Source organism: Lepisosteus oculatus, chromosome 2 (assembly GCF_040954835.1).
Source record: "Lepisosteus oculatus isolate fLepOcu1 chromosome 2, fLepOcu1.hap2, whole genome shotgun sequence".
Lineage (NCBI taxonomy): Eukaryota > Metazoa > Chordata > Actinopteri > Semionotiformes > Lepisosteidae > Lepisosteus > Lepisosteus oculatus.
The window spans coordinates 22,320,993-22,346,315 of NC_090697.1; the positions used below are offsets into that span (position 1 = coordinate 22,320,993).

General features: G+C 37.1%; 1 protein-coding gene across 6 annotated transcripts in view; it reads right to left on the minus strand.

Annotated features, from left to right (window-relative positions):
* Positions 1 to 9: 9 nt before the first annotated feature.
* The window catches only part of lpin1a (lipin 1a), a 44,328-nt gene continuing 19,014 nt past the window's right edge, over positions 10 to 25,323 (minus strand). For 4 of the 6 annotated variants that reach the window (XM_069198740.1, XM_015351744.2, XM_069198754.1 and 1 more), the window contains exons 4-21: positions 20,474 to 20,787; positions 19,812 to 19,928; positions 18,873 to 18,980; positions 16,485 to 16,611; positions 15,180 to 15,480; positions 14,665 to 14,758; positions 14,001 to 14,188; positions 13,433 to 13,526; positions 13,018 to 13,087; positions 12,088 to 12,180; positions 11,495 to 11,562; positions 9,358 to 9,499; positions 8,615 to 8,763; positions 7,607 to 7,693; positions 6,936 to 7,088; positions 6,479 to 6,593; positions 5,155 to 5,258; positions 10 to 4,092 (exon numbers count right to left, since the gene is read on the minus strand). In XM_069198740.1, coding sequence (XP_069054841.1) covers positions 3,933 to 4,092; positions 5,155 to 5,258; positions 6,479 to 6,593; positions 6,936 to 7,088; positions 7,607 to 7,693; positions 8,615 to 8,763; positions 9,358 to 9,499; positions 11,495 to 11,562; positions 12,088 to 12,180; positions 13,018 to 13,087; positions 13,433 to 13,526; positions 14,001 to 14,188; positions 14,665 to 14,758; positions 15,180 to 15,480; positions 16,485 to 16,611; positions 18,873 to 18,980; positions 19,812 to 19,928; positions 20,474 to 20,787 — 2,484 coding nt within the window. In that variant the 3' untranslated portion in view covers positions 10 to 3,932. Of the gene's footprint in view, positions 4,093 to 5,154; positions 5,259 to 5,656; positions 5,751 to 6,478; positions 6,594 to 6,935; positions 7,089 to 7,606; positions 7,694 to 8,614; positions 8,764 to 9,357; positions 9,500 to 11,494; positions 11,563 to 12,087; positions 12,181 to 13,017; positions 13,088 to 13,432; positions 13,527 to 14,000; positions 14,189 to 14,664; positions 14,759 to 15,179; positions 15,481 to 16,484; positions 16,612 to 18,872; positions 18,981 to 19,811; positions 19,929 to 20,473; positions 20,788 to 25,323 lie in introns of those variants that run through there. The other 2 variants (XR_001478905.2, XM_006626073.3) reach the window with 2 other exon arrangements.

Genomic DNA, 25,323 nt, shown 5'->3' on the forward strand with positions numbered 1-25,323 from the left:
ACGAGCAGATAATTCATCTTAGCATTTATTGAAGTTACATTTATTACAGCAAGATATAAATGCCATTGATCTCAGCACATTCGACATAATAGATGTCCAGTCTGTACTGTACATCTCAAAAAACAAAATCATGTATATTGACAGCCATGAGTAAGGCAATATAAAGCACATTACATAGATCTTTCATGGAAAGAATATTTTTCATTCTAACTGGTCTGCACAATCAATAGAACAACGCAGAACATCAAGTGAAATCATTACAAATTGTGGTGTTACTATGAACTAACTGCTCAGTGTACAATACAGGATCTCTAACCCAAACTGCGACCAAAGGAAATCTGGATTTTGGATTTTTCTGAAATGTATCCAATAAAATTCGGGGACTACATTCTTTTTAAATAACAGGCACACTAAATAATGAATAACAACTATATACGTAACAATTGAATAAGAACCAGTACACAATGCCATGTTCACAGCAGATGTAATGTCGTTAAGTACATGTGCCCATTTTTGATGCTGAGCTTATGCAACATTTCTTTCCATTTTTACTATTGTTACCAGTGGATGCAGTTGGAAGATGTTTAAATTTTTTGTGGGTGGGTAGACATAGGAAATGTTTATTATTATTAAGATGATGTTTTTATGCAAGATAACCAATATTTGTAAAAATGTCAAACTATGTACTACATCAGAAAAATATCTTAATACATTAACATAGTACTAGCAAACAAATCGATATACAAATTTAAAAAATCTGGCTTACATTATTTAGATTGCATAATCTCAACGTTCTGACATTGAGACAGCCATATTTGAGATCTTGAACTTATACCCGAGCTTAAAGGTGGTAAGGAGTTCCACACTTCTCTCTATGGACTAGAGAGGCTTGAAAAATAAGTATTTCATTTATAATGTGTATTTGTATCACAAAACATAACTACAATACTGTTGAAAGAATTTTAGTCTGAAGTTTTACATTGCAAAACTATGTCTGCAATGAATAGTGGTCAGGTATCAATGTGATAAAATCAGGATAAGATTACCTATATTATATAACTTCACATGATATTCACAAGATTACACCCTTCAACCCCAATTGAACATGTACATATGAACAGTAAGATAAATTACATCTTAATTTTACAAAATAAATCAATCTTTTATACACCGAGGGGAGATAAATGTCCTCCTATACCACATTCATTTTTAAAATTGTAGAAGTCTACATGTTGAACATGCCATATAAAAAAAAAAACTGGGCATTGCCCAGCTGGATGCAAGTGGAGGTCACATGCACCTTGTTGTTTTCTGTTCTGTAAGTTGCTGAAGAACACCTTGAAGTAACCACAATACACAGCATATTGTGCTGTTACTATACGGACTCAGTGGAAAATGCCTCTTTAATATTACTTCAGCTATACTATTACATCCATTCATCCATTTTCAAACCACTGTATATAATACAGAGTTGAGGGGTAGCCAGAGTCTGTGTAGGCAAGCAACAAAAGCAGCAAAAGGCTGAACACGCTGGACGAGACACCAGTCCATCGCCGAGCACACATGCACACCAGAGGTGTTTTAAGAAGGTAATTAACCTTCCAACATTTCTTTGGACTGTGGGAGGAAACCTGCACACCTGGTTATACTATCCCCAACATACTATCTCCATGCTGATAGCACCCCAGGAAATGAACCCAGGGCTCCATGGCAGCAAGCCAGCAATGCTAACCACTGTGCCATCATGACACCCTGCTACAATGTCAACAGGCACAATATTGTGTACTATTTGTAATGTATATTTGCTTAAAATCTACAGTAAGTTCGGGAACCCCCTTTATTATTAGATCCCCTTATTTTCTGAGGACTGGAAAATATTATTTAAAAACTACTGTGTAAAAAGATGGTTTCCAATAATGCATACAGTTTGAAACGGAGGGAAATTTCGACACTGAATATATGTACAGTATGTAATCTATGTATAATGTATGGTGGATCCAATTTGCATTAAAAAGCAGTAACAATTTATAGTCTCTATTAAATATGCAAACTACATTTAAAACACATAAAATATGTAACAAAATATTTAGTCTTTCCATATTATAGAAGGTTTCAAGTGTGAATCTATATGACACTGTGATATACTGTAGATACCTGGGAGACATTAACGGTGTTTTTACCTTAATTTAGCATATATTCCCCCATTTATACAGTGCAGGGAACATCCACAAATGTTGTAATTCTTTTTCATTGTACACTCTCTGTAAATAAGACTATTTCATTACCTTGTAAGATGGCTGTAGCACACAAACCCAGTGTTATTTATAATAGGAATTATACAACTGCATTCAATTTCACTGTGCTTAGTAATACAAATCAAAATCACAACAGGGCGACTCAGTCTTATGCCATTTCAGTCCTATATCCTTTTTAAAGTTGTTACATTAGAGAATCTATTGCAATTGGAACCCTGAATTTTACTCATGGAAAATAAGAAGCACCCCTGAGTTTGTTATTTTGAGATTGTTAATATTCAAATAGGATTATAATGGCAGGAAAATAACATTTTAGCCAATACTTGACCATCCTATACTCATTTACTTACTAATTGTCATATCAACATTAAAGCTGAACTGAAAGAGCATTCAATAATCAGATGCATTTTATACAACTCTGTTGTAGTATAACAGACAGCCTGCACACATTATTAAAATAAAACAATTATCTTATGTAGAGATAGATACAGTCAAAAGAAGTATTAATAGGAAATATATGAACAGCTGTAAAAAACACTAACATGTAAGGGTTTCAGAAAGATGTTCCCTTCCAAAATGCTTATGAGAAAAATGTTGATCTTTGTGGGAATAACTACAAAGGCACGAAAATGTATCTAGTTTTTCTGACTGACATGGTATTATTTCTTACTCATACTGTATGTAGTACTAGATTATGCCTTGTCATTCATCTACTGTACACTGTGCTCCAGCATCCACTCCTTCACATTGACTTTAAAGCTATTTTTTCATATGCTTAGCAGAAAGACTTTTTGTCTCATGCATTTATAACTAGTTTCTAAAGCCTGCCCCTTAATAATAACTGCTTTTATTTATAAAATGCTTTTCACCCAGAAGGAGCCCAAAGCACTCAACATTTATGAGTGAACTAATTTCATCTACAGCATCACTCAAAAGCAGCGCCTACTCAAAATTCAATGAAAAGAGTGTAACACCTCATCTGTGTATGATGATGCATACAGTATATAAGGAAGATTTACTTAATCCTCACAGAATTTGATTTTCTAAAAATCAATGTGAACGTAGATGTAAAATTATGTAAAAGATATTAAATCTGTCTTACAAAGTATTGTGTTAGTGTATTATTTTTACATTGCCATTGCTACAAGTGCATTGGTAACATTATAACTACACAGCCATGCTTATCTTTCTCTGATAAAGTAACAGAAAATCAGATTTACAGAGTCTCAAATCAATAATCAGTAACTGAAACGAAAGAAGGCAGCTCTGTACATCTCGCTCTCAGAATTGAACATTTGGCACAGACTTAAACACAAAGGGGTCTGTCCTGCCAGCATCCTCCAACAGTGCTTAAATCGCACTTAATGAGTTACAGTGCAATAATGATTATAGAACAGATTTCTGACTGCTTTTGAATCGAAACACGCTTAAACTTTTCAAATCAAAACTTTTTTTTTTTATGCAGTGCAACCCTTGGTGAAACTGTACAGAAGGCTGTCTAACTTTTAGATGTTAAAAGCATCTTCAATAGATGTTAAAATGCATTCAAAATGAAATTGAAGGTACTCTATATACTTCAAAATCTATTTGAAAAGTGCTCTTTTGCCATGAATAGAGGTATAGAAATACAATTTGACCTAGAAAGCAGATCTTCATGCCTGCTTGTTATTTTCCTGCTCAGCTTGATTCTAGCTGGATGTCCTGGTTCTCCACAGTAGGCAGCTGCTCCCTCCAGTAATTGAAATGGCTGAAAGTGTCGGAACAGGGGAAATCCGAGGAATCTTTCCGTGTCATCAGTGGAAAAACATGGTCCACCACCTCACACAGCCTCACGTATCTGGAAACAAAATGATTGGGAGTGTGGGATTTATTTTGGATTTGTATCTGGGGTGTCACATACAGTAGGAATGATGAATTGCAGAATATTTGTCTCTACCCAAAGGGGATCGAACAAATCCAGACCAAATAACTTTGTTGTTTTTTAAACCTCATTCATGATCAAAGGTTCAAAATGTGTTTTGAGCACAAAATAAAAATTCACAGTATTGTTACAATTCTTCAAGTAGCTGCGTCAGCATGTGTAGGCTGCAAAGGGACAAGTAAAGGTTTATTCCACCCTGACAAACGAAGGAAAGAAACACAATGTTTCAACTGTGGAGCCTTCTTCAGAAGAGGAAGAAGGCTCCACAGCTGAAACGTGTTTCTTTTCTTCACTTTTCAGCATGGAATTAACCTTTACTTGTTCCTTTGTTACTGTTACATGCAGGCACTACATTTGAAAATGTATGTAAACCAACCTATTTTGAATTTAGCATGTAGAAAAAATCTGAAATTGAAAGCAGTCTTTTTTTGGAACAAGTAAAGGTTTATTCCATGCTGAAAAGAGAAGAAAAAAAAACACGTTTTGGTTGTGGATCTTTCTTCAGGTGTTGGGTTTTTCTGTGTATAAAGATTTATTTTGATTCTAATAAGAAAAATCAAGAGGTAAATTAATACTGAGAGTGTTCTTAGACAAATAATGTACAACAGTATCTGTTGTGGTTGTAATATCTCACAGTTTGTAACTTGTTTTCAAATATTACTGAAATGTAAGATTTTAACACCTACAGTATGTTTTAAATTTTATATAATGACTCTTAGTATTACTAAAAACAAAAGAAATAACATCATTATGAATTAAAACACTTGGAAAGATACAAATGTATGTCCATAGCATATGTTTATACAATGTTTGGTGAGATAAAACATGACTAAAGAATGACAAAGATGACAAGATGCTCAAGTTCTACCAAACAGGGTCGTGTATATCTGAAGTACCATGACATTCACTATCATTTAAGGTTTAAGGCAGCTTTTTCAGAGACAAAAAGATGAAAGAACAGAAAAGGATTGAACTTACGATGAGATGTTGGTCTTTGCATGCTCTTGTATTAGTTCACCTTTGGGATTGACTGTAAAGATTCTGTTTAGAGGAACTCCCACTTCCTTATAGGAGTATACATCCTACAAAAATATGTCATGAACAATAATGTTAAGAGCACTGATATTATAAAAGTCTTTTTATATTGTTGATTTGGCAAAACAAAGTATTTTGCTCTGCGGAATATGTGGCCATTTGGAGAATTTGTAAACACTCTCCACAGTCAGCTATACAGTGTATTACATGTGTACATTTACAAACACTAAAACCATGGCTTACTGCCCTGATAGCCAGTGACCACTATGCAGTACATACTTCGATGTGATATTATCAATACAACAACACACAGAATCCCAACTCATTCCATCACTTGTCATGCAGAAATTTAGTTTTAAAACTCTTTAGTCATCGGACGAATGGGACCAAAATGTTCAGAATGATCTCCCAAAAAAAACTGACTTAGAAATAATAGAAATCTAACCTTCTTTCTCAGACATTAAAAATATTGCATGTCGTTTACATCCTTTACATCCACTTGACATCTCTGAAGTGTATTAAATAGTTGATCAATTTTTCTGTTGAGTACATAAAACCAAACCTGAGCTTAATAAACACTGCATAGCTCCATCTGTGTCCTGCCTTATTGCATCCCTCCAAAACAGAGCCTTTGTTTGTATTCAGTGGTTCATTATAACTATTACCCATAACAATGGGCATGATTCTAAGTGATATACTGTATTAGGAAAATGGCAAATTCAAAATTCTGAGAATGCAATATGCTACATTGTGTGTTACAAACACTTCAAAACAGCAGCAAGTAATATTAAATTTAAGTAGTTCAGGTGGGTAGCTGCGTCAGCATGCGGAAGCTGCAAAGGAACAAGTAATAGGTTTATTCCATGCTGAAAAGAGAATAAAGAAAACACAACGTTTCGGCTGTGGAGCCTTCTTCGGGTGAGGGGAGAGGCAGAGTGGCCAATCAAGTGGTGCAAATTGCAGATTGGCCACTCTCCCTCCCCCCTGCTCCTGCCTCCTCTCCTCTCTCCTGGCCTTTGTTTTCCCGTGCTATATTATCTTTGCTGACTGCCCTATCTTTCTTACACCCGAAGAAGAAAAGAAAAGAAACTTTTTGTTTTCTTTCTTCTCTTTTCAGCATGGAATAAACCTATTACTTGTTCCATATTAAATGTAATGTAATATTAAAAATATTAAAAACATTTAAATTAATGAATTCTAAAATCTTATCTTCAAAATACAATTAGGGACCAGCACCAGAAGTCCTGTTGGCTCCTACTGTACCTACCGTTGCTCTGTTCCCAAAAGCGGCATAAAATGGCTGAGTGTTCGGATAAAACAAGTTTTTTATGTCTGTGAGACACTCTATTTTGAACTTCTCTGGCTTCTTTTCAATCACTTCCCTGTAATGATTTTAAGAAAGAAACAGTTACATCACTGAAAACTGTGAAAAGAGTAAACTATACAGAGTATAACTGCAATCTTTTTTTAAGGCATAACAAACTAGCCAGCGCTTGCTGCATATATTTGTGTCAAGGCTAATCGTCTTAATAATGACTTCTGACTCCTGTAGATAGAATCCACTGTATGTTGTCAACCATGGCAGGAATATTAAACACGGTGTATAAACTGTGTCCTCACACAGTTTGGAAAGACAGTGTCCATTGTATTGTAGTGGAAAATGACAGGTTATGGTGTTTCGGTGGGTGGGGTGCAAAGGGTATTGCTGGAGATGAAATACTTGCCTGTGCAAAGCTGAGAACAAGCTGCTTGGACTCAACAGTACAGGGCCCTGAGGCAGCATGGTGCCCCTCTCATTCACCCAGTGCAGATAGCCCCTTGTCATGCCCGCCATTCCAATTGCTCGGGCTGAGCAATACAGGAATTTATAGCCATTTCTGGAAAACATCACAAGGCACTGCAAACAACCATATGATATGCTCATAAGACATTTACCACTATGCCACCCTTCTACCTTTTTTTTGTCTTAATTACACAACAGAATTAGATTTCAAAAGTAACATACACATTTTGGTATTTAGCTAAGAGGTGACTAGTTTTTCTTTTGTTGAGAAAATGCAGTATATCCTATATCCACTATACCCTAAGACAATGAACCTTTAAAAATTTTGAAAAGGTTTAAAAAAATCTTTTAAAAGGTTGGGGAATGCAAGCTTTATGTTAAACATGCAAAGTGAGTCAACAGGATGCTTTGGTCTGACTGACTGCTTCGGGTGAAGTTGAACTGTGGTTAATGCAGAGGTGTCCTCGTACAGATGCAGCCATTCAAAACCCGTGGGGTATTTCGTGGTACATCGTACACAGTGCTTGAGAGGAAGTTCATGTAGTGCAGGTGAGTCTATCGGTTGTCTTGCTCTTCCCAGGAGACAAGCTGAGGTTTTTCCTCTGTACTTACTGGCTGACTTTATGGTACAGCCTGGCAATGCCTTGATGAGTCCAGTCTTTGCCAAGGGTGGGTAAAATATGACCCAGGGTGTCAGACCTGAAAATAAATTGAAAACTTTATTACAGGAGAAAATTATAAGATTATAACTTTAATTTAAAAATTATAACTTCTGTTGTCAGTAGAGTGGCCACTATTCTAAAGCACTAATCACAAACAGTAGTTTCAGTATCTAGCATTTGTAAGCAGAAGCACTCATGCTTGTATAACTATAAAGTCTCCTATACATGTATGTACGTCTACTTACTGTGAGCAGAACTGTGAGCAAAAGCAGCACACTAGCAGGTTTTAAACACCTCTAGTTAGACACCTCATGAAGTGTCAGTCATAAGGACTTTACTGAAAGTTATTTTAAGAAACTGTATTATACAAGTGCAATTAGGCCCTAATAAATTGTGAAAAACTTTGTTGACTCTTGGAAATTTGACATGCTTCTGTATTATTAGTCTTTTGGTTGTGTATACTGTAAAACTACTCGATACATTGCAATAAAACATTTCGGCCAGCAGGGTGCAGTACATAACTTTGTCTTCAGTAAGTAAACAATCAAAAGACAATTTGGGTAGCAGCACTAAACCTACGGATTAGTATCTAAGAAAAGGTATATCAAACACAGTGTTCCACTGATGACCGATTTCTCTCGAGATTCTTTTAATAAAATGTCTTCTGTGCACATCAACAGAAATTAAATGATCTTCTGTCCAAATCTGGGTAATATAAATATTGACTCTCTTCCTTCACTTAATTTGCATGATATCATGACAAAAGTGCGATCAGTTAGAAAAGATACAAGAAAATACAAATAAAAAATGAATAGGTTACTCCTCACACATTGTGAGAAACAGGGAAAGGCATCAAATGCAAATTACAGATTTTGTATAATATAAAAGTGTAACCGAGTTTTAGTAACTGAGTTACTAAAGTGCAAGTGATAAAGCTTCAGGCTTTTAGCTCTCAAACCTTGTGATGGTGCCATCAATGTCAGAGATGACTATTTTATCATCCCAGCTCCACAGGTATATGGTTCCCTCACAGCGACAAGTGCCCTGGTACTGTGTAGTCACACTGAAGACAACATCATTGGGTCCATCTTTCAGCTGGAGGCTGACCTACAGTATTGAACAGTGGGGACTGTAAGGAGGGGTTTTTCCACTGTTGTTCACAACATAGCATGGGGTCTAAATTCCCATCAGCCGCTACAACCTGAAGTCTCCACCAGGTGTCAAAAAGGGTCAAACAAGATTCTTTGTGTACAGGTTTCAACATAAAAAGTACAATAGCTTCAGAATAAATGGTTAAATATTTGTGTGATGTGCACTTCAGTGTGAGTTTACATTTTTCATGGAATGTGGAATCATTTTTTGTAATCAAAAAGAACAGTTCTATCAAACTGCATTGCCTCTTGATAAAATCGGATTGCTTTTTTAAAAATAAAACTAATATACAGGCATACATACTGTATATACAGACACAACATACTGTACTGTATATAAGGAACAGGTAACGGGTTTATTCCATGCTTAAAAGAAATACAACGCTTCGGCTCTGGAGCCTTCTTCCGGTGTGTATAATACGTTTTTTTTAGTAAAACCTGTTGATCCTATTTATGGTAAAGTTAATGAGAACACACTCATGAGATATAATTATATAAAGACTCAATGAAAGATGATATACTGAAATTTTGTGCCAACTGGGTCACTCACCAGCTGTTCAGATGTGAGCCTGAGAGTCTTCTTGTATGAAACCCCCGTGGATGACAGCGATACAGAATCCTGCTGTGTAGCAGCAGAGCTCTGTTCAGCTGTCCTGTGGTCCTCATCACTAGAAGAGGATTCATCCTTCAGCCTGCATCACAAATTCAACACAGAAGCCTTAGCTGAGGCAACAATAACAACGACAACACCAGCCAAGTGGGCACTTAGTCTTCGTTGAGATATCTAATCTAATCAAATCTAGGCCATTCAAGATCTTTGGAGAGAGTACTGTAAAGGATAATACCATCTATAAGGGCATCATCTTAGAAAGCCTTCTGTTTGGCAATTAATTTCAAGGGTCATTTCTGACTGGGATGAATACTTTCTGTGCGTCATGATTCAAATACATGTTAGGAATCTCACTACAGTATTTCTTCCACCATGCAGTCATGCTTGGAAGCTTGTGAGCCCTTCAAGGTGGTCATTATTTTAGATATTATATGAACCTGAACTCTTTATTTAGAATATTCATTCTCTATATTCATTAAGACTTCCCACACATAAAAAGGGATTTGAACTCATAGATTATTAGACTGTGATATTTAACAAATCTCCAGATATTCTTGTGTGCAAAAGTAAATGAAACCTTTTCAGCCAATAACTTCTGCCACCTCCTTTAGCAGCACTTACTTCACACAGACCTCCTATAACCAATCATCATTCTCCGACATCTTGCTGGAGGGATTTTTCCTCCATGTCATGCAAAATGATGTCTTGCATGAACAGCCCTCTTCAGGTCCTGCCACAGCATTTCAATAGGATTCAGGTCAGGGCTTTGGCTTGGCCATTCCAGGACATGGAACCTCTTCTTCCTAAGCCATTCTTTAGTGGACTTACTTGAAGATCGTTGTCTTGTTGAAACATCCACTTTGTGCCCAGCTTGAGTTTTCGAACGGATGGCTTGACATTCTTCTCAAGAAGCCCTTGATATTTCTCAGAATTCCTGATTCCCTTCCTCAATGATGTCAAGTTGCACAGGGCCAGAGTAAGAAAAACAGCCCCTTACAAGGACACTCCCACCACCGTGCTTGACAGTGGGAATAAGGTTTATGTTGGTGGTAGGCTGTGTTGGCTCTTCGCCAAACAGGGACCCTCTTGTTGTGCCCAGATAGTTCAATTTTGGACTCATCTGTCCACTTCCAGAACTCTTCAGGCTTGTCCAGGTGGTCTCTGGCAAGCTTCAGATGGGTGGCTTAGTTCTTTTTTGACAGAAGAGGCTTCTTACTGGCGACCCTTGCATAGATGGCCTTTCTGTTCAGGGTTCTTCTTATTGTTGATTCATTCTTATTGCACTACTACTCCAGAGAGGCAGCTGGGGAGGTTTGTAGATCTCTGGATGTTGTTTTAGGATTACCTTTTACCTCTTTTATTATTCTCCTTGTGGCCCTGGGTGAAATTTTAGGAGGACGTGCACTTCTTGGCAGGGTTGCCATTGTTTTAAATGCCCTCCACTTGTATACTGTTTGCCTAACAGTGGATTTAGGGAGCCCAAATCTTTTTGAAATGGCTTTATAACCTTGTCCAGGTTGATGAGCATCCACTACTTTTTTCCTCAGTTCTGCCGATGTTTCCTTAGTTCGAGGCATGATGCTAGACTTGTAGGAAGAGTAACTGACCTGCATTATTGCAATTATTTATGTTTGCTCCCCCCTAACATAGTATTTCAGATCTTCAATTTCATTGGTTATCTCAGTTAATTGGTTAACACTCTGTCATCGACCCACCTGATCCTGCTCTACCCTGATGCAAGTCATAGAACTAAGGGTTCACTTATTTTTGTACCTCCACAATTTCTGTATACTGTGGGTATTATTTTGCTGCATGGACATTTTCTTTCACAACACTCAAAGTGGTGAATAATTATACTTTATTTCAATTTGGAAGTGAGAAATTCTGATTAAATATGCATTTTGTGGTTAAAAAAACAAAAAATCTCACATTATGCAATGGATTCACAAACTTTCAAGCATGACTGTACCTTTACTATGATAAGACCCTTGTTATGCAAATTAAAGCTAATTTGAATTAATTTGTTCAAAAAATAGCATCTGAAATGAAGACTTCACTTGTAAATGTTTAGTAGTACCTGCTGACAGAAGCCATTTTTCCAGCCTCTTCTCCTTTCAGATTTGCTCCTTGTTCTGAATTGGATTCCTATTAAAATAAAGTATATTTTATTAAAATACACAGTCTAAAAGGGGGAATGAGCAGCTGATCTTTAAATATTTTTATTACAGTCTTTTAAAATGCCCATCCTCTTTATATTTAAATGAGAAAAGCTTATCATAATAATAATAATAGGACTGCATCTTAGCTTCATTTACAGAGCACTGATTGGTTTTACAAGTGTAATTCTGCCAGTTACGAATGATCTATGTGTACTGCAAACCACAGGAACTCTGTGCTTCATCCACACTATTTTTGTGTTGTGTCAGAATTACACAAGGTATTATTTATACGATACTAATAGAACCTAACTGAACAAAAATATTTTATACCGTATTGAAACACTTAATGTTTGCCAGGCCTCTTTCAGTTTGCACTACAAGGATCGAGTACAGTATGTTTGTAACAATGGGACGTTTCAGAAACACTTGGGAGTTCATGCTTGAAGAGTGCCAAGTTCCGGCTCTCTTCGGACAGCTGTCTGTGTGGGCTGTGCGCGGCTCAGGGTCGTACCACTTTGACACTGCTGTTCCTCCCACGCCAAGAGAACCACCACCTTCCACCTTTCTTTGGCATCTTTTCCTTCATGATGTTCTCCACAGCAGTCTAGAGCAAATGAACAAAATAACTAACGGAACTCAAAACACAATGAGAAAGAAAAACTAAAAAACACTTCTGGAAAAGGCCACATTTAGATACAGAGCAGCAAAATAAAAAGGTTAAACATACAGGGCTTGCCCCAAAGATCTTGGGGAAACAGAATGAGAGGAAGTCCAAAGCAGATGAGACATAACTAAAGCATGAATTCTTGGGCCACATTTAAAGAAAAAATGGAAGAAAAAAAAAACAGAGAAAACAGAAGGGGAAAAATGAGTTTACTTTATCTTTCAGGGTATAGTCAAATTTTGAGAAAATGCACATACTTGATGTCATACCTACATAAATTGAAGTACAACATCAAGATTCAACAAACTAATTTTACCTTTGCAGGATCAATATAGTTACTTTCAGAAAACTAATGTTGATTACGTTTTTTCCTCCCCTCTACTTATTAATTGTTTTTACTTATACTTAATTCTATAGGTGGTAACACCACAGATTATATCTTGTTGAAAAGGTAGTATTTTAAAATATTCCCATTTGTTTCCAATGAGGGAAACCGAGTCTCCCTCACTGACACCATTATTTTGCAACAGAATGCATAACTGCTCATACCACAACAGAATGGGCCCATAGTTTCCAAAAAGAATCTAACCACAGAATTAGTCAACACAAAACAGAGAGGGGGTTATTAAAAGGACAGATAACAGTGTGATCACACAACAAAGAAACATTGCTGGTCTTTCTAAGTTACTTTCACAGCGAAAGACTGACAAAAAGTAACGAGAGTCAATATACTGTACAACATACTATTTTGCAGTTCTTTGATTCATGTTGGCTCACCTTCGGCAGTGGTTTCTGGAAAGCCTGCATTGCCAGCATAATTGGAGCCGCTGTAGTCCAGTTGTAATACCTAAAAGAATTGCAAGTATTCTCTGTTTAATTAGTACTTAATTAATACATTAAGCATTTTTCGCTATGGTCCACAGCAGGCCATGATCAGCTAGACATCAGCACCACCATAAAAGCTATACATTACTAATATATGTAAGTTTTAAATTTGTTCATAGACAGAGAGCATAAAGTTTAGATCATTTGTGCACTGTGGCGTTATATGTGCATATACCACGTTTTAGTCATTGATTTGAATTGTAGCAAGTTACTTGAATATGATATAATTTAATTGCTCATACTGTATATATTTAATGAAAGATTTGAGAATTAAAAACTTGAAGACTCTTTGGATGTTCTCACTTACTTGTTTCCAATCTTCACTACGAGGTGTGGATCATCAATGATAGCTGGATTGTCAGCAAACTGTTGGTAAGATACTTCTTTTTCTTGAAATTGTTCTACAATGAAAAGTCCAAAAACCCAAGTACTTAAATTAGTGTATATACAATCCTCTGCCATCGGAATGCTGTAAAACAGTTTATTTGACATGTTTATTACAGTTTGTATTTTAACCATAACTATGAATTTTAGTTTCTAAAAGGGAACATTATAAAAAAATGTACAACGAATCATACAGACACACAACCCTACTGTATGTGATTGAATTTACAACCAGGATCCTATGAACCTTTCAAAAAACATAATTAAAGAATATCAGGATTTTTAAAAAGATACACATGCAAGTCTTATTAGTATTTGATAATAAAATACATACTCCTATAGAAGACTATTCAGTAGAAAGAATACTAAGCTGTCAAAGTGACTTCCTCTGTCACAACAAACTTAAAAACAAAATTGAACATCAGCCTACTAACATACTTAATTCCTTCATACAGCAGCTGGAGCTGAGGAAACACTACACAGTCTTGTACCCTTTGTTATCTCCTTGTTATCAGTCAGCCCTCCACAGAGGGAGATGGCAATGGAGGGCAGATCGCCTATTTGATCAGAGAAGCTGTCCACTCCGCTATCCATCCCTGAACTGCCCACAGACTGTGGGGACTGGTTGGCAGATCTGGCTCCATTCTCTGAGCTGCTCCTACCAGGCCCACTGGCATCGCTGCAAGAAGCAACAACGAAGCATTGTTATAAAGTTCTTAAAAAAAATTAGCAACAGACTTCAGAACATGTAGTTTCTTAGTGTCAATTCTTCAGGTACTCTATTTGCAAATTTAACTGGACTGGACTGAACACCTTAAGACTTACTGGTTGCATGCAAAAGAAATTATTGCATTACCCCAGAAAATATTAAGCTACATTTTTTTTTGCAAAAGCCTTCTACTATTAAGAAATTCAATCCTATAATCAGTCTGAGAGTTTTTGGAAATGTTTGGAATTATGATTTTCTTGACTTGGAACGTTCAATCAGAATTTGCCAAAATGGAATGACAATTTTGATGGTCCCCAAATCCATCTACTTTGTTAACAGAAATTATAACTAATCAGAATAGGTTAAAAATAATTGTTCTTGCTATGCAATGCTTGACCAGACATTTTCTGTATATTACACCTACTCAACATGGTTACAGTACTTACCTCTTGGGGAAGTACAGAGCTGCCACTTCAGGTTCCAACTCTGTAATGTCATCCAAGTAAACACCGTCAGCTCCGAGATGCCGACTTCTCTTATCTAAAAAAAAAAACATCAGTAATGATCAATAACAATAGACAGATACACTGGATAAATAGAACTGCCATTTGGAACTTTGGAAAGAGCTGTAGCACTCTCAAGGAACAAAAACTACATTTTAGGATCACTTAAAGAAGAAAAATAATATAATATAAGCTGGGTTTCATTCTCTAAGAGACATGATGTTCTTCCATTTTCACTTAAGTAGAAAACACATTAACATGCTTTTCAATCCCAGAGCCCAGAGAGCTCCTGCAGTTCGTTCTTTTTGTTTCTGAGAGTTCCCGAGATGACGTTGTAATTGGGCTATATCATGCACATAAAGCTGTCCGTTTCAATAATGACAGGACAGATCACTTTAAAGATCTTCTTAAAAGAAGCTTCTGCAGACAGATCTGGAGGCACGCTGTGTTTTCCGTACCTTTCCTCTTGGAGGGGGAGTCGGTTTTACTGGCTGGCCGGGGCTGCCCTGCGGGGGGGCAGGGCTCCTCGCTCTCGGCCAGCGGCCGGGGAGTTTCCACTGCCCGCCTGACGCCGGCCTCCATCTCCGCCTCGGCCGCAGCCTCGCTCTCGGAGGCGGCTGCCTCCAGCGGGAGAGGTGAGGGGGGGCAGTCTTCGTGAGCCTCGGTGGGGGAGTCGCCAGAAATCACCCTGAAATGGGTGCTTTCCGAAACTGGGATGTTTACCAGAACGGACTGCTCAGACTGCGACAGAAATGAAGGCTGCAATAATACAAAAGAAGTGAAAGAAAACATATGTATGCCTTTAAAAAAAAACTGTATAAAAAGAAGCATTGATTTCAAGTAGATTTATGAAAACAATAAGAACTTAACCAGAGGCTCACTGATACAGAAATAAAAATTCTAAGAAAGTAGGTCTTGCCTAACCAACATCTTATGGTTCTTTGAATAAAAGCAACAACAGTAATGGACAAATATAGGGCATCAGATTTTCAGATGCCTTTTGATAAAGTTCCTCATAAATGATTAATTCTAAGATTGCAATAAGCATTTGGGGAAAGATTACAATTGGTTAATAAACATAAAACAGAGGGTACAGATAAAGGATATTCAAATACTAAACTGGGTGATTTAATCAGTGGAGTTCTGCAGGGACCTGTTCTAGAATCATTGCTCTTCCTAATTTATATACTGTAATTGATCTAGATTCTAGAATAGCTAGTGAACTAGTCGTGTTTGTAGGTATTACTAAATTAGTAGGATAAGCAAAGGAGAACATTAGCACTGTATTAGCAGCAAATTAAATTCAAATTTAGATAAGATTCAAGACAGAAAACACATGGCAGATGATATTTAGTTAGACAAGGACAGATTTTGCATGTTATCCAAAGGGTTATGGGTAACAAGGTTGTGTGGAACAAACTACCCAATATAAGAAACGGCTGGATGAGATCCTTCCTATATTCTCGAAATAATTCCATAATCCAAAAGCCCCCAAACTAATAACTTTGCTCACACTTTTTTTACACAAAAGCATCTTCATTAACACTGTGTAAATCTATTGATTATTCATGTACCATGGCAACTACACACAAAAGAGCAATTAAATTTTAAAATGTAAAAATAAGCCTGGCCAAAAGGAAGACATCACTGAAAAAAGCTCATTTGTTCTGCAGCAAATCTCTTATGTGACTTTACATATACTGTACTATAATATCAAATTAAAAAAGGGAGATAAACATTCCTGAAGCAGAAAACTTCTGTACCTTTGCAGCCTGTGGTAGCTCCCCCCAGGCCCACAGCATTTGTGGGTTGTCCTGCTTAGCTTTGTCAGAGACTTTAGTGACCAGCTCAGAGTCGCTCTTCGGTGTTGAAGGCCTTGATCCTCCTGGGCTAGAGATGAGAAAAAAAAACACTGTCAGGTACGCAGTAATGGGAACACGATGTACCTGACACTGTTCCACTTAATTAACAATTAAGGTGGTTAAAAAGATCAGAGCTGTCATTTTATGTTTAATTTAACACAGGGGATATAATATTAATTCCTAAACCAAACATGGGACATTGAAAAGAATATTGGCTTTATTAGTAGAATCCAGGGCAGTATAGACATTAGCACTGCTGCCTCTCAGTTCTGGGATCCTGGGTTTGATTCCACATCTGGGTTGCTATCTATAGAGTTTGTATATTCTCCCTGTATTTGTGCGGATTTTGTTCAGGTGCTCCAGTTTATTCCCACAGTCCAAAAACAGTTGTAAGTTAATATGTTTCTTGGAAAACTAGCCCTGGTGTGAGAGTGTGCCTGTCTGTGTCTGTGTGTGCCCCTGTGATGGACTGGCATCCTGTCCAGGGCATATCCTCCCCTCCCCCGGGACCCTGTATTTGGTGAAGCAGAGAGAAAATGGATAGCAAATTCCAGTTTGTATATCAGGTTTCATAAAATACAATAAAACCTTAATTTTCTTGGGTGTTAGTTACTTCGAAGTCTCTGCAAATTGCGATCTTGCGAATGTGGGACTTAAAACCTTACTGGAAAAACAGGTTATCATTCCGTGACTTGCATTTTCATATTCATATTTTTATGACAACTCTTAACTACTTCAGAACTTGTGTTATTATTTATTGGTAGTCAGTATATATAATGAAGATCATTAACTTAAAACAAATAATTTATTTGATTGATTAATTCATTGTTAAACAGAAAAATTAAATTGCTGTTATAATATTATGGCTTACCTATATTATAGTTCTTTTTTTCATTCTAAGCAGAGTGCATTTTCTTTACTATTTAGATCTTGTTTTTTGTTATTATTGTACAGTAAATGTGGTACCACTATACTGTAATGAAGTTTATTAAAGCAATAAAGTAATAACAGACAAGAATATAAATTAAGGGTGCTCACTCAACTCTCTCTCTCTCCTGCAGTTTTTCCACAAGACTTGCAAGAACTGAGACTTTCATATCTCAGGAGACCAAGGAGCTTTTGTTATTTAACATTTCTTTTATTGCACAGCACACACAGGCATTATTCTGACAAGTTTACACATAACATACTGTACATCTAACGCTCTCCTGATAGAAACTGAGTAACTCATCCACAGCCCATGATGCACTTCTACATAAACATGTTAACTCTTTGTTAACCAAGCTACAGTATGTCTTCACTGAGAGATGAAGGTGAAGTAGATCCGCTAGATGAAGATATGCAAAATGCATGACCGCATTTAGGCTCCTGCTGCACAGCAAACAAGATGTGATTTCGTTCTGTGAATGCCACAAAAGTGGTCACTGATAATTTTGCATGAATGGACAACTTATGAATATCGAGGTTTTACTCTATAACATTATTTGCTCTAATTTTATGTGACCTATATACAGTAGTTCAAAACCACCTCCTGTCTGTTTTATGTAAGACTAATAGATTCGTTTTATTCCAATGGGTATTTGTAGCTTGCTTCAGCCTAACGGGGAACAAAAAAATAGTTTTTTTAAATTCAGAAATGGTTCATTCACAATCTAGGGACACGACGATTTCAATAAACAAACTACTGGGAGACTTTCATTAGTGTTGTCAGCTCCCTGCCATTTAATTGAACACTTAAACTAACAGCTTCCCTAATAACACCATCATGAACTCTATGGGTAACCTGTAGTCTCCCACTGTTTTAGAGTTTTATAACTTGAAATCTGTAACTTTTTTAAGTCGTTCACAAGCAGTTAAAATGTTTCCTGCAACAAAATATAAGTCCAGTTGTGAGTTAAAGTGCAACCTGTAATGAAAGCCAGAAGGATGGCCGTTATACACGGGGTGTTTTAATGGGAGAATAATTATATTCGAACTGTACCTATAGTGCATGTCAGGTTACTATGGAAGGATTTGAGGAAGGACTTGTGACCATCATAGATAGTTCAAACAGGGATTTGTATGAAGGGAACTGGAAAAATATTAAGTTTCTCTTTGAAATATACACCTCAGTTTTCTTAAACAGTTACTTAATGGGTAAAAAACAACAACATTAAATTACCATTTTTACAAAACTGTGTGATGAACCACCAATTAATTTATCCGTAGTTTAAAATTTGTTAGTAGTAGTATAACAACTGAATTAGGAGAGGGCATGGAATGGGACAATAAGATGAATCAGTCTTATACCTGTCTGAAGGCTGGAAGAGAGAAGATTGCTGTGGGCAAGAGACAGACAAGCCACTGCTTGCAGGGATTGGTAGAGTGTAGAACAGGCCTTTGTGCCCTATCGTCGGGCTATAGTGTGACAGCACATTGGAAGAAAAAAGTTACATGTCAACTTTTTATTTCATGTTGTGAGTGTTCTGTCTTTTGTTTTCTATTTTGACAGTACAATGATTCTTTATATAAAAAACTATATTCCACTTGGCCTGTTTTAAGACATCTGGTCTGCCAAAAGCACATTTATTGGGCAGTAAAGGACGGTGAAGGCGCAGAAAGTAAAATAAGCATTATGAGGCCACAAGGAGACAATGTGACGGTATGTGAAGCTACTGTATGTTGATCTACTGTATGTTCACCACTTCAGTGAGTTTCAAAGCACTAAGCTGCATTAAAGTTATCACACTTGTACTTCAGGGATATGACCACAAGCTAATATTTTAAATTTTAGCTACTGAGAGGATTCACATAGTACAAATACAAGAGACTTGCAATGTTCATGTAGTTTAGATTAATGATGTGTGAGACTAACTGTAGTTCACATTTCATGTCAGAATGTCAACACTATCTGATACAGTTAGCTTTGACTCCAATGCATACTGTATGTATATGCCAGCTTTCTAAAACATATGAAAGTCAATTTATGAACAGGAACAATTTGGAATAATTCACACAAAATGTGTCCAACTTTTCTTATTTTACAATATGCATCAAAAGGAGTCTAGATTCAAACGTAAAGGATTGGCTCGGTAAACAAATGATACATTTAGCTTGGTGGTAACATGGTCTGTGGTTTAATAAATTTAAAATTTAGGATTCCACAAGAAAAATGTTTTTGAAAGATTTTTCATCTGAAAATCTAGTGCTGAACCTAATCAGAATTAAAGCTTTCTTCTTTCCATTTACCTTTGAACAGGTGACCATTCTCCATCTGAACACGCGTACATAATGCTTTGCTTCAAGTTGTTGCCAATGGGCTTTCCCATCGGTACCTCATCACTGTAGATTTCACGTGATGCCATCCTGAAAAAAAAAACAGAATTAAACCACAGGAAGTCATCAAAGGTTTAAAAGATTAAACTTCTGAATTCAGAGATTTTAAACCGAAGCAGAGCCTCGGTTATGTCACTTTCACCAAACGAAAACACACGCCCTTTTAGGATTTCAAAAATCAAGTTTGTGGAACTGTTCCAGTTGGCGCTTTAAGTATACTGTACAATGTCAGCATTTATACACTTAAAAGCACTTATGGCCACTTTTTCAGTTTTGTTGTCAAACAAATACAGTATAAACATTGTGTTGTGAAGTATTCGCTGTTGTGTATACTATATTTAGTGATTCAACAATCTGAAACAGCTGGAAGAGAAGTATGTGTAAGGATGAACAGGATTTTTTACATAGGTTTCCTGTTTAAAATATGTCTAAAAACAATTTATTCACTGTATAGATCAGTCCTTATAATGTATACAGATATTGAAATGCTCTTTCCCTACCCAATGAAGCAGAAGTCCTATGCAGATATTACTTTATGCTCTTAATATCGAAACTATAACTGTTTTCCAGCTTACCTGGTGCTGTCAGCCAGCTCAGTCTCATCATCGGAGCTCATGTCAATAGGGAACATATCTTCATCTTCAGAATAATCTCCACTGTCCTCTCTCTTGACACTGTCCACCCGGGACTTTCGACGTCTTTTCCGTCTTTTCTTCACAGAGCAGTTTGGGTTTTCGGCTCCAGACTGAGCGGCTGTGGAGGAGGTCCCAGTCTGACCGGGACATCCCAGTTCCGAACCCCTGGCTGAGACACTTCCCAGCTGTGCTTCCATCAGCGCAGCTCCGTCCGACAAGATAGGAGAGGTAGCCAGGTATGAGGGTACCACTTCCTTCGGGAATAACAAGAGAGGACTGATAAGTCCAGTATAGGTCTTAGAAAAGGGACCCACTGCTCAAGTCCTTGAGGGCTACTACTAATAATAATAATCAATAATAATTATTATTAGTAGTATTACACTTATATAGCGCTTTTCTGGACACTCCACTCAAAGCACTTTACAGGTAATGGGGATTCCCTCCACCACCACCAATGTACAGCTTCCACCTGGATGATGCGACGGCAGCCATAGTGCACCAGAACGCTCACCACACATCAGCTATCAGTGGGGAGGAGAGCAGAGTCATGAAGCCAATTCATAGAGGGGGATTATTAGGAGGCCATGATTGGTAAGGGCCAATGGGAAATTTGGCCAGGACGCCAGGGTTACACCCCTCCTCTTTTCGAGAAACGCCCTGGGATTTTTAATGACCACAGAGAGTCAGGTCTCATCTGATAGACGGCGCCTTTTTACAGTATAGTGTCCCCATTACTATACTGGGGCATTAGGACCCACAGGACCCACATGGACCACAGGGTGAGCACCCCCTGCTGGCCCCACTAACACCTCTTCCAGCAGCAACCTTAGTTTTTCCCAGGAGTTCTCCCATCCAGGTACTGACCAGGCTCATACCTGCTTAGCTTCAGTGGGTTGCCAGTACAGTGGGTTGCCAGTACTACTGTACATCTACTGCTTTTCAACCTTTTTTTAAATACTGTTTTTCATCCAGTTCGGGGTCACGCAATGGGTGCAGGGCAGGATAAACTCTGGACAGGACGCCACTCCATCACAGGGCACACACTGACCCAAACACACATACACACCAGAAACCAATTAACTAACCAGTACGTCTTTGGACTGCAGTAAACCAACATGCTCTTGATCACCAATTGAACCAATCACCTGGTGAGCTGTACCTAGGGCTGGGCGATATTCATTCACCAACCAAATTTTGCTTATGTCGGTATGTTCGGTCAAAGCTTTCCCCACGGTGGGCTTTCATGAACGGTCCACTTAGAAAACTACAACACCCAGTCGTCATATCCAGTCACATCCTTCTGCCTCGTCCAATCTTCATTCAAGCTGAAGCTGAGCTCTTCTGCTGAGCCTCAGTCAGGCAGGGATGACTCAAGTACAAATGAAGACGAGCTGGTGTCTTAAAAAGATGCAGTTTCAATCATTTGGTCATATTTTGGCTTCAGCAAACAGGATACTGAACAAAGAGAAGTCAGATATAAACTCTGTCGGAAAACAGTTTCTGCACCCAAACGTAACGGATGGACGTAAATATAATGGATGTGAAACATTATTTTCTATTTCCGTTAGTAATTCAGGCAATGTCAACTTGCCTTTTACTGTAAAACAATTTAAAACTGTGATCTTTTTTCATAAGATGTATATTTTTATTTCTAGCATAATTTATATTAAAAATGTGTAAGATGTGAGACATTTAGATTTAGTTTGCATTTGATAAATATTCAAAGTTCTACATTTATCATAAATGTTCATTGTGCAATATGTTAAAATGTTCAGTTAATGTTCATTAAAAGTTATTCAGTTTGTCTTTCCATGAATTATGTCCTTACATTATTTGTAAGACTAAGATAAGATGAGGTGTGTGCAGCTTTAATGGTTTCACATGATTAAAACCTGATCTTTCAGCATATCAAGTAATCATATAATTTCAAATGTTTCAAAAAAATATCGTTGAGCCATTGTTAAAATAAAAGAGATTTTGGACTCCACAATTAAAAAACCAGTGGCATGTACCCATCTACCATTAATTTATATCAAACAAAAATCTTTGCGTTGATTATGTCAAATAATAAATCATGACTGGAGGAAACTTATAGGGTAATGAGTTCATGCTTTCCTCTCCTCAAGAACAGACTACTGCAATGCTTTGCCAAGTGGATCATCCACAAAATGACTTCAGAAACTACAGTGTGTCCAGAATTGTGCTGATCGAGTGCTGAACCTGTCTTAAAGAGTTCGACCACATTCTCCTGTTCCAAGAAACCTGACCTGGCTACCAGTTTCTTAGAGGGCTGACTCTAAAATTCAAGGCACTACACAGCCTGTTTCCTGTGTACTTTCAAGAGTTACTGTTCCCACAGATCCCGGTTTGCTCAGTTCATTCCATTGATTCCAGGCTCCTCAACATTCCAAGGGCTTCACGTTGCACACTGAGGGACAGTCTTTTCGGCTGCAGACTCCTGTCTTCGGAACACATTTCCTGACCGTATTAAAAACACACCCTCTACTGATGTTTTTAAATCTTGCCTCTTGATGGCCTTCAATTCCTAACTTGATTATTTTTCAATGTAATAATTTTTGTATTATTGTATTCTGCACATTGTTCTTCTTTAGCAAAATGCATGTAAAGTGCTTTTTAGAAAGCTCTGATCGAAAGGCACTATATTACAATAAAAGCTTTTAGAAAGCTCTGATTGAAAGGCACTATATTACCATAAAAGTGATTGAAAGATTTTTTTAATCCACATCTAGGACATTTATTGAGGGTAAACTGAACGTACTGAAGGCTGAATCATGATAAAGGTTGTAGCATGAATACCCACAATACTGTAAATAGAGAAGACTGAATATGTGTTTTATTAAAGTCAGAAATGGAACAACTACAAGATCCTTCAATACACTGTCAGGACTACTGATTTATAAAAACAAAATAGAAATAAAATTAAAGGATAGGTAGATAAAGTAGAAAGCCCCCACTCTGACCCTCTGTAATCATGAAGTGCTATTTTTAGGAGAGATTTACTGATTCAAAACAGCAGATGGATGGAGGGTTTATTCTGTAGAATCAAACGGCAAAAACTAAGCATCACTGATCTGAAAGTGAAATAGATAAAAGTTCATTTGCACAGATTATCACAGCTTGACTAGTTCTTTGCCTATAAAATGGGCCAAACATGTTCTGTTGCAGATAACCCCACTGCAGTTTCTCACTGATGTGCATCATGCAGGGGTTTCAAAATATGTGTAAGAAAAACTCATTAATTCTGTACTGCACAAAGACTTGCCTTACAAATGCCAATTCTATTAATATTAGACACAAAGCTTACTGAACAACAGCCAATTCTATAAAAATCTGAGAACAATTGTCGTCTTGATTTTAGGAATTACAATGTCATTACAGACAAGACAAAATGTTTCAAACCTTCCATTCTATTAAATAAAATATATATGAAAACCTCAGAATCACTCTCCATAGAATTTTGTACTGACAGTACAGTGAGATCTCTGTTCAGTGCATTCTCTGCTACAGCCTGAATGTGGTCTGGGATATTCAATATTTCAAGGTATTTTTCACAACCACTAGATCCACTGACAGTAAAAAGGTTCATGCCACCCCAGCAATAGTTTTTGGAAAATTAAATAAAATGTTTAAGCAGAAAAGGATTTAATTCTATGCACAATAATCCACTGCAATGGACATGTGCAGAGATAACCATTACCAATTACCAGACAGCAGGTCAGGTGGAAGCTGGGAGAGAGCCAGAGCACTTGGGGAAAAAACCTTCAAAAACACATTTATCCATCCACACAATGCAGCAGAATGAACACGGCAACCATTGGGCCTGGAGGAGAGCAAACCACAAAACTCTCAATCTCTGGGTACAACTCATAGTAGGGATCCAAGGTCTCATGGTGGCAAATTATGAGAGTCAGTGGTAGCTGGCCAGGAGGGAGTTCATTTACTGTTACCAGAATGCTGGACAGACAGCAGAGTGACACTAAACCTCATTAAAGCCAACAAACAACACAAATGCCAACATTTGTTTTTATGAACAAGGACGGCAAACCTGAGATTTATTACTAATAACCTACTAAAACATTACTATGGTTCACACCCATCATCATTTTTAAATTACACTTTAAAAGGGTAATACTAACATTATACCCTTAATCCAGTAAAAATATTTCTAAAGCTTAATTCCAACATGTATATAGGATCTACCAAAACACAGGATCCAAACACATAGGCAGGTTTTATTATATTAATCTCGGATATGCCACATTTACCAACAATGTGTGCCTAAATCATAAACTGCAGAAAAAGTCCTCAGTGATCTGCAGGAAAACACAATCGTTGATAGACTCTGGAGGATCAAACCTTTGAAACCAGCAAAATCTCAACTATTTTATAAGGGAGCCCTATTTTATAAGGGAGATCTATAGTATGAAGTGAACAGCAAGTAATATCATTAAATAAATGAATAGGAATGTTTTTTTTCTTAAAGGGTGATATAAAAAATAAATTAGTAATACATAATTTTAAAGATTTACTGGGATTTAAGTTTTTTAGCAAGAGATTAATTTAGAGGAACTTTGTAAACGTTTACCTAAACATCCATTATGACATTTATTTTTTAAACTTGGTGTGAATCATGAAACATTTAAAAAGAATAAAACAAAAATGTCTGGTCTGCTGCTACAGATGAGAGCTGTAATTAGAATTCACAAAGAGCTATGGAAACCTAAAGACCAAATGACAACTTGACATTGATGACAGAGATCCTTTTGAAC